Source organism: Manacus candei, unplaced genomic scaffold, assembly GCF_025592945.1.
Source record: "Manacus candei isolate 608988 ecotype Guabito, Panama unplaced genomic scaffold, ASM2559294v1 h1tg000021l, whole genome shotgun sequence".
Taxonomy (NCBI): Eukaryota; Metazoa; Chordata; class Aves; order Passeriformes; family Pipridae; genus Manacus; species Manacus candei.
In genome coordinates this window covers 351,959-362,254 of record NW_026138069.1, presented here as the reverse complement: position 1 = coordinate 362,254, position 10,296 = coordinate 351,959, and the positions used below count along the sequence as shown (strand labels likewise).

Sequence of the window (10,296 nt, the reverse complement as noted above, 5' to 3'; positions counted from 1 at the left end):
GGAATAAAAGCTCTGGAAGGTTAGAAGCAAATAAAATGCCATGATTAAGCAAATGCTTAAAAAAGTTAGGAGTTGAGCTGTCACAAATGCACCCGCAGTACAGAGCAAGGCCTAACTTTATACGTTGCTCAAATGGCAGGATGCTGGTTCTGAGAAGATAGCTTGATATCAGCATGGAAAAATGAGCTTAGGGTGCCCTGTGAAATACAATACTCTACAAAGTGTCTTCTACAGACAATTTCTTCAATTCCCTCTTTCTGCTGGTTGGACCCAGGAGCTGTGAAGACAAGTAAGAGGCTGCAAGAGTTTGGAAAACAAGTTGGGTTTTCCACTTCTGTTCAGAAAGATACAGAATTGTGTAATTCATGATGTTCCTTCATTCCCCAACCCCTCCATCTCACTCTGAAACGTTCAGTTAAACATCTAGTCTCATTTCTATTCCAAATAATGTTAACAAGGATCTAAATGTATTGCCATACCACCTCACAGGCAAGTGATGTGTGTTTGGGTGGTCATGGCTGGAGTGAGATACAGGTTGCCAGCACACTGGCTTGCTAGTGTGACTGGTTCTGCCTATAGGGCCATGTTCATTACACAGCTTCATCACACCAAAACCACCACAGTAAAGACTGGGTAGAAAACTGCCAAAAAAAAAAAAATAATGCATTTCAGATCTCACTTCAAACCTGGTAAAGATTCCTTCACATTTGCCCTGGGACAGGACTGTTGAGTTCACATCCGTTCCACAGCAGATCAACCTAAGAGCTGTGCAAGACAAACCCTGAACTATAGGTTCTACTACAGACTGTATGGCATTGTTAGATGGGAGGGAGAAGATGAATTATAAGCCACAGAAGTCACTGCTTATGTTGGGAAGTGCAGACATTGTAACGTGGTTGTCCTAGCAGCTATGGAATACCTGTAGGTGACAATTCATCCTTATCCAGTTGTTATTGTGGACAGAAAACAACTTGATCAAAGCACCGTAAATATTTAGAACAGTCTGTCCCTATGCCTCAATAATTTAAAAAAACACCACACAACTTTATCTGATGATAGGAGTTAAACTCTTTATTCCATTCAGAGGCATCTGGCAAGTAGAGCTGCATTGGGGGGCACATTACAGATGAAAAATGATCCATACTTTGTGGATATTGAAATCATTTACAGCATTTACTTTCTAGCTATTCCCAAATACTCCAAATTACCAAGTCTCAATTGAAAAGAAAAACATGAATTACCATATTAAGTCTAGAAATTTAAGAGAGATGACAGTATTTAAATCAGCAGATGTAAATGCAGCGCCTATCTGTAAAGTAATTTTTTATGGAAAATAATGAAGTCAAATCCTTCTCAAATGTTAAGAAAGGAACATCAGACTGACTTAAGCCTCAACAAAATTTAAAATGCTATGTACTTTTCATACTTCAGTAATTTTAAATTCATTGTAAGAAAAAAAATTATCCTAAAGGCTAGATGAAGGTCACTGTCAAAAAAGAAAAAGAAACTCATTTTTCTTTGCTAAAACTACAACATAAGTTTGTGGTTTTTAAACCAATTAGTAAAGAAGAGATGCAGGAAAAACACTTCAGACCATTTTCAAAATTACCTAATCTGTACAACAATGATCTTTGGGAAAATTATCTAGTCTATGTAGTAATGCCTCTATCTCAACATGAACCTAAGAGGTAGATAACAAAATGATGAAACAAATGTTTTTTGCTCGCTGTGCCCCTCAAATCAGTGCAGCATGGTGATTCTGATCATCTCATGCACAAAAAAACATCACAAAAAAGGTTCAGAGGTAATAGCATGGCTCTGTCGACCACACACACACAGGCGCGCACGCGCACACACACACACACAGCAGTCTTTATGCACCATGTGTTGCCACATTTTTTTTTTCTTAAACTGAGGTAGACTGAAGTTTATTGTAGAAACTTGAATGTGTCACTATTACCACAATCATCATTCAAATTACATTTGGAAATTATAAAATTTGGTAACTTTCCTGTTATCCCTGCCTTTTGACATTTTTTGTTCTTCTCTAATGGTTGGTTGCAGAACGTGCATAAATCCTGCTGCATCTATTATAAGCCAGGCTAGAGAGGTTGTTGTTTTGTTTTCTTGTAATCATTTTTAAAACCTTCAAAGTGGCTTAGTGTGGCCCATAACAGCGGCTGGATATGTAAACTTAGCCTTTCATTATCTTTCAATGTGATCAAACACTGTTTGACCTTCCCCCATCGTGGTAACTGAAAGCAGTATGATGCGATCTGCAGACAGCAGAGACCATCCTGGCCTCAAATATGCTCTAGCAGATCAAGTGTTCTATCAAACTGAAGATGAAGCTTGCTCTTTGAACAAAATGGCAAAGTCCAAATGGGCTGCAAATGGTTAAATGTAGCATTATTAGGTAGTGATGGTCAAAGGCACAAAGGGTTCATGCATTCAATCAAGTAGCACAAAAAAAAAATTCAGCCTCTTGCAGCCTTCTAAATTTTTCCCCCAACCCCAGCCTCTTGCCATCACTTCCTTGTCCTGTTCCCAAAAAAGTACCGTCACAAACTTTTTCATCCCATCTTAAAAGAAAACTAAACGGCATTGCTGCTATCAGAATGTTGGCATCATTCACTATCTTTTGAACATTCACTGAATTTTTTTTTTTAAACAAATGATGGTGTTGAAGCCCTCAGGAAATCTGAGGCTGTGTTTTTTTTACCCACCTTACTCCCATCAGCCAGCAGCTAGAAGTGCTCTACTATATTTTTCCCCGATAAGTCTGTAGTACTCCTGGCTGGTGGCTGATCAAATTTTAATTTTTTTTAAAAAAATAAAATGCTCAAGAACTATTAGCTTTATAAAGTATACAAAATACCAAAAAAAAAAAAGCAAAAAAGGAACAATTTCTCATTGAGGTACTAAATGCCTGAGGTAGTTTAGTAAAATGCATATTTATCTTTTTATGCCCTGGCCAACACCATTCAACACTTCCCTTAGGTTATTCATGGCAGTGTTATGTAAAAATGCAACCAAATTATTTTTAAAAAATGCCACTTGTTTCAACATTGGGACTAACACTTAAACTCTTGTCAATACCCTTGCTCTAACCCAAGCCCACCCACAATCCCACCCTCCAAATGTGTTTCTTCTTTTACAACTGGACCTATAAGAGCAATGCCTTTTCTTTTTTTGTTGTTGGTTTTTTCTTTTCTTTTTTTTTTAACCAGTGAACTCAGAAGAGAAAGCTTCATTAAACCAAGTTCTAAAATTGTTGGGGAATAATAAGAACAATAAAAAAGACTAACGAGTTTATGTTAAATTGTGAGAATAGAACAAAAGGGAAGTGAAGGGGTCCTTATTTTAAAGCTGGGTTTCAAAAGTTTGAGAGAGCCTAAAGAATACATTCTCAGAGACAGCGTTCAACGGTTGCCTGGTCCTCGAACAGGTGATTGGCTTGGTGGATCTTCTGCATAACTTCAACAGGTGCTCACCACCCGTCTCTCTGTCGCACAGTCTGTCTTTGGTCTGGCATCTGTCTCTGATGGGCCATTTCCTAAACCTTTATTTTCGTCTTGGCTGAGGCTGTCCGCTTTGCAATGTTTTTTGCTGTTGCTGCTGCCTTCTTACCTGAGCCAGTATTTCCTGAATTTTTCTCTGAGCAAGCTGAAGGACACAAAGAAGAAAAAACAGCCCATCATGATGCCATGCTGCAGTGACTGCTGTTTACAACCAACAATAGATGCTACTGGCATTAAGAAAATATGGAATGACCAATGATTACTTGTTAGTTAAAATACACTTGGGTTATCCTGATGTACAACTTAAAATTTAATTCTTCTTTTTCCACCTACCACAACTACCTGCCATGGTCAATTTTCACATCTGTAATATAGAAAGCATGAGCATAGGAAGATGACTACCTTCATTTTACTCCTCTGGAGATAGTAATGTTTTATAAGAACCGCTGTTTTAATAGTGTACAAATTTTTTATACACCAGGGAATCCAGAAGGTCAGACTTACATAATTTCCCAGCCCCCTCCCATCCCATCTCCTTTCTGAAATACAAGTCACCTGTAGCAAAATATCAAAAGCAATTGGTCTGAGTTAAGACTTAAGTGAGGGAAGGAATCTTGTGATCCTTTTCTTTATGATATTAAATCAACAGATTGGGCAATGTAGACAAATTGCATATCTGGGGGCAGTTCTTGCCAAATACCATGATATCACCTGTGTCTTAATGCCTTCTGAATTTTAGTCCAATCACAACTTGGGTTTTCTTTTGCTTTGAAAGTTTTAGCAGTGCCAGAGCCAACATATATTGACAGAAGAATTTAAAGAGATTGTTTTACATATGTAACCATGCAGATTTATTATTATAAATCTCTCACAGGCACGAGTAAAGTTTATTGCAGCAAGACAAGCAGAGGAGCCTGGCAAGCAGTGCTTTCTGTATCCCAAGTAAAAATCTTCCACCACATGTTTATAAAAGAAAGAACATGGAAACACCAAGCTAATACAGAAGATCATTTCAGTCCTCCTACCTGGCATGCATAGAAGTGACCAGTTATTTTCACAACCACCTGATCATTTTCATCAGGTGTCTGGTCACGAGGGACTACAACTTCTGCACTTGTCAAGTTTTGAAGCTCATTTACCTATAAATAGAGACCAGAAGTCAGAAAGTCTTAAACTAACAAATATTCCACAACAATCAAGCCTCAAAGATACTGCCCACAGAAACATCTTTCTCTTAAGTTACACTTAAAAAACACCCCTCACTAACACAAAGCATCTTTATGCAGCAGTGTGCATTCTGCAAGATGAGCCTCTTGTGTCTCTTAACATAAATTAGCACCAAGTTCTCTGGATTCGTAGAAGTGTTTTAAAGACTAAATACAACACACAGAAGGTGTTAAATACATGACTTTAAAAAAGCAAATAGATGCCACAGTGTTTTACAGTTGAGTTTAAAAGTGTAAGGTCAGAAAACTCATATAATGTAGCAAGAAGAAAAATGCCAAAGTATTTATATGCTTTGCCTCGAAAACCCTCCACAAGATGGAGAACTTCAAACAGAACAATGAGAAGTTCTATTTGTTCAAATTATTTTCAGTAGCTTATTGGTTTCTATAGTGTTAAGTACAGGTAAGGTTAAAGCCTTTGTCCCATTTACACTCATTTTATTTTAGAAATGCACAGCATTATTTTATTAAAAAGGTTTTAGATGAACAGCTTCTCAGACGTGTTTGTCCTTAAACCTCTTACCACTGCAAGTAATGGAAGCGGCCACGTTGTCTTCTGACACTGAACTTAAAGACCTCATTGTACTCAAGGATGGACACACAAGACTGAACCATTTCTTTGCAAATATCATCTAGCTCCTGACTAATAACCATATGAAAATACTAGAGCACCAGCATCTTTTCACGAGTGAAAAATTTCAGTGACGTTATTTTATACAATAAACTAAGCCTAAGAAATGCCATCAATTAAACTGAAACAAAAGTAGACACAGGGTTTTTTGTACTACTGAGGTCTGAACATGTCTTAATTTCCTACCACTTGTTTAGAAGTTATGTTTTCACTCAGTTTTGGACAGCAAAATCTGGCACATAAGCCAAGGTTCACAAAAGCAGATCTTGAATGGGAATGTATTCATTCTAAATGGAAGAACTACATTTCTACTAATAAAAGCCCTGCAGATCTGACTGGGGCTATCGATTTTCGTTAGACTATTTATTTCTTTTTTTCCCTGCCTTTTTTTAGATAAAAGAAATCATTCTGAGATTGGCTTCTTTTGAATCCACACTAGAAGAAAGGAAAGCCTAACAAGTACAGCTAAGGAAATCGCTCCTGCTTTAATGTAACGCCAAAGGATTAGCTAAAAGTTTAAGCCTTATGTGTATATATATATGTGTATGTGTACACTGAAGTAAGAAATGTAACTGAGCAATATTAAAAGTTTTATTTCAGCTACTTACTGTTTTGCCTCCTTTACCAATAACTCTACCAGCAGCATAGGATGGCACTTTTATATGAGCCTCAAGTTTCACTTCTTCTTTAGGTCCAAAGAAATTTTCTTCTTTAAGTTTTCCATAGATTCTCCCTTGAGCCTGCAAAAACGCTTTCAGTTAGAAAATGTGCTTATTGGGATCTAGTTAACGTCAAGAAATTCCACAGAAAGGTTCTCAGTATGCAATCCTGACACAGTGTTTTCCCTAATAAATACATTATTTTTCTAAAAGAAGTTATTGTACCAAACTAGGAAGCACCACTGTCCAGCTTTAAAGACTGCATGACAAACCAGGGAATCAAACAACATTTTAAAAGGAACCATTATTCTGCTATTCAGTAGAAATATTGCTTTTAAAAGAAACTATTGCATTTCTGTAGAGGTAAAGAGCGGTAGAGAGAGCAACTGTCTAGCTGAAGCTTTTTTATTGCACCCAGAAGCACAGAATGCAATTAATTGACTCAGTAACCCATTCTTTTAAGGATGCTAAACAAAAAAAGCCACAACACCCCCAACAAGTCATGGGATAAAGACTCCAATTAGCACAAACAGCTTGCTTTTACAATCCATTACAACATATTGTTTAAAAATAAATAAACCTGAACTTGCTCAATTGTCTAAAGTGAAAAATCTATCTGCCTAGATCTAAATAGTACCACAGGAACAGTATTACTCCAACCAGTACACAGTTCCTTTTTCTCGGAAACACAGAAGTGCCAGGTAACAAGAAGAATGTCCATCAAGACTAAGCTTGTAAATCTTGCTGATTTTTAAATATATTTATTTCCTTATTCCCTGCCATTCATGAGTAAGTTCTTGAGAAATGGTAACCAGATCTTCTTCTGTGCTTCAAAAGAACACACATTACTGAATTATAAATCAAGGTGGGATGTGGACTTTTAAAGGGCTGTAGATGTTCTTCCAACATCCCAAATCTTTCAGCTCTTGAAAAGTCTTTCAGGCTGCAGCTGCTTCACAGCAAAATGGCAGCTGAAGTACGCTGTCTACACAAGATTCCACTTCACTTGCACATCCCTAATCCAAGGCAATGCACTGCTCCCTGAATATTGGTGTAATGGATATGCCTAATCTCTAGGGAGCACTGCACCAGAGGCTGTAAACAGTGGCATATTCTCTTCCCATTGCCTTGATAATAACTAGCCCTGCATACTGCAACATCCTCAGGCTACTGCAGCTGAGGAAGAAGGGGCACAGCTGTTGTGGCCACCACAGACACAAATAAGACAGCAGAGCACAATGTACTAAGGAAAGGAAGCCAAACTCAGCCTCTAGGATGACGTTGACTCTCCAGGAGCTGGTTACTCACCTGAGCAGCAGCTATTCCCTCTTCAAGTTGTTGAGCACCAGTTTACATTCTTGGTGCCCAAAAAACAATAGCCTACCCTCAAAGAGAAAGAACACCCTTCTTAAACAGAGCTTAAGGAGAGCACTAATGAGGCTTGGTCCTGACCATAAGGCATGCTTTAGGTTAGCAGTGGCAATAAAAGGAAGGACTGAGCTCTGCCTCTGCCCATCTTAGTCAAGGGGGCATTGCTCAAAGAGTAGTTAAAAGACTTACAAGGGCTAGAGCTGAAGGAAGCCCCAAGAGATAATCCCTCTCCTTCACAAGACCAGCATACTCAGGAGCATTGACTGTGCTAGTACATTGATCCACCTTTGCAAACAAAAGCCCAGGTGTAGAGAAGTGATTGATTGATTGATGTCATTTTAGTCTTACGTATGGGGTGCAGAAAAGGGAGACTTTTCTCCTTGCATGATCCAGGTTGGAGAGAAGAGCTGCCAGAAGAACTCCAATTAGTGAGGAAGCCTGAAGACAAGCCTTTGCCTACATAAAAAGTCAAGTTAAGGGATGTCCTTCAGCATGCTACTCCCAGAGGGTAAGTCCACTGCTATCTGATGAAACGAAAGGGTAGCCAGTATCTGACCTAGTGCTGATCCCAGATCACAAGAGTACCCCATATGTAAAATATGCCACGTGGCCAAGCCCACATGCACACAAAAAACATCATGGAGGCAGACCTTCAAAGTTACCTGCCCTGATACTTTTCCAAAAATCCTAAAGGCATTAACGAAATTGATTCTAGATACTTCTGAAGTTTGTGCACCTCTTTCTTGCAAAATTACGAAGTCAAAAATAAGAAGATGCAAGAGAACAACGCCTGGACATAAACTCTCAGTGACTTTCTGTATTCTCTGGGCCTTATCTGTGATGAGGCCAGGCTGCTTCACTGAGCTGTTTGCATCACTCCTAGCCTGGTCAACTTCTTTTGGGGTAAGAAGGCTACTCCAGAACTCAATTTAAACAAAAATGAGATAATCAGGTTGACTATCAACCCATAGGTGTAGTGGAAATACAGTTAGAAATCTTGCATTTATCCACAGAGCTATCCAAAAAGCATTTTCCATTCGGCATACAACAGCAACCTGGGAAGACTCAATCTCTCATCTTGTCAGCTTTATTATTTCAATTAAGCACATGAAACTGTTGCACATATTAAGGCAAAATGGAAAGACTGAACTAAATGGTGCTTGCAGATAAAAGGAAAAATTAGGAATGTAATATGGCCATATTTTTTGCTAGACTCGATTCCTACTTACATGAAACTCCCAGTTTTCAGATGATCAGAATGTGGCTTCTTATAGTACTGTATTACTCATATTCTTATGAGACACTTTTCAGCAAAACGAAAGCAAAACCCCAGTGTTTACTAAAATTCAGAATAAAGCACGCTTGGAACCAAGTGTTTTATTTTCAATATCGTACCTCATGGTCCAAAGGCCACTACAGATTAACAAGTTTTTATATGTTGTACCTTGAACTGAGCTTCTGGAGGTCCAGTGATGATAACCATTCTCAGCTTAGCATCTGGTCCTTCAGCAGGGGCAATCTGGAATGGATAAACATAGCTTTTGGTAGCTGTCTTTTGAAGGAATAGTTTAAAGCCACCTCCTCCCCATTTCGGTCTCACATTCTGTTCAAGAGTGAAAAATTATTCGTTACAGCAGCAGCATCACACTTCAGTCATGACGGGTTTATTCTCTTCAAAGTGCATTAATGAGCCATAATGTAATATGGAGAAACTGGGTAAACCATAAGCAAATTTACTTCTGAAAATTAAAGACATAGCTATTCATCCACATATGGCAGAATCCCACATGCCATTTTCATGTGGCTGTGAGTGATATAAGACATGTAGCCTTCAAAAAGATAAACATGGTTAATAAACTGAGATTCTCATCCCTACTCATTAGCTTGAATGAGTTTTGCTCATTAGCAAAATGTTGCATTCATCACCCTGAGAACAGAAGATCACTTTACTGTTGTAACTAATCGGATCCAAAACATTCCTCTATACTGGACAATGAGTTCACAGTTTCCAAGAGGTTTGTATCTACAGACATGTGTGACCCAAATAAAAATTAAGCTCCACCAGAGCTGAGACAGAGATGCCTGTAGGGTCTTTAGCAGTTCATGTCACCACAACAGTAAAATTTCTGTGGGTGTTGTTCTCAGACTCCAGTGGCATTAAATAATTCAAACTAGCCTCTGACATTCCAAATGAATCTTTTGTTTATCACAACTGACATTTCCATTGTTGCATCTAGTATTACATAGCTGTTTATTGAATGAGCAATATATTAAACACTACAGAATTTCATCTCAGCTGTTGGCATAGGGATGTTATTCATATTTAACAGCTGTAGTTTATTTCAGACAAATTACCAGTCACCATGCATCATTTTCACTAAAGAATTTTGCTAAGGAAAGTTTATAAAATTATTCATATTGTACCCTAAGATGGAGAAGGCATTATATCATTACATTAAATATGGTTTGCATATCTATTTTTCATAATTTCTGCATTCCAATTGGATATATCTAAAAATACACTAATTTTACAGCAGTACATTTTTATGACATGACGTTGTGGTAAGAGCAAGCACAGACTAAATCCATTCATTCTTTGGAACACAAGTATTTTAAAGGGCCAAAATTTCAAGGCACATTTAGAGGCAACTGACTGAACAGAGCTCAGCCTGAATTGTCATTTATGAAAAGTGGACACTGTAGTTTTTCTTTCAGTCACATCATGTTTTTCTTAGTGAGCACCAGCACCTTTACTGAAATTTGAAGAAAAATATTTTCCATCAAGCCTTCATTATATTTTACATGTGTTCAAATGTTCTGGGACATATCCTGCTTTGCTTTTATCTTAGAATGTCCTGTTCTCAGAAGCTGGGGTAAAACATGGCTGA

General features: G+C 38.0%; 1 protein-coding gene across 1 annotated transcript in view; it reads right to left on the bottom strand.

Moving 5' to 3' along the window:
* Positions 1-1,056: 1,056 nt before the first annotated feature.
* The window catches only part of IGF2BP3 (insulin like growth factor 2 mRNA binding protein 3), a 114,871-nt gene continuing 105,631 nt past the window's right edge, over positions 1,057-10,296 (bottom strand). The window contains exons 13-16 of the mRNA XM_051786068.1: positions 8,853-8,927; positions 5,987-6,118; positions 4,547-4,660; positions 1,057-3,666 (exon numbers count right to left, since the gene is read on the bottom strand). Coding sequence (XP_051642028.1) covers positions 3,565-3,666; positions 4,547-4,660; positions 5,987-6,118; positions 8,853-8,927 — 423 coding nt within the window. The 3' untranslated portion in view covers positions 1,057-3,564. The remainder of the gene's footprint in view (positions 3,667-4,546; positions 4,661-5,986; positions 6,119-8,852; positions 8,928-10,296) is intronic.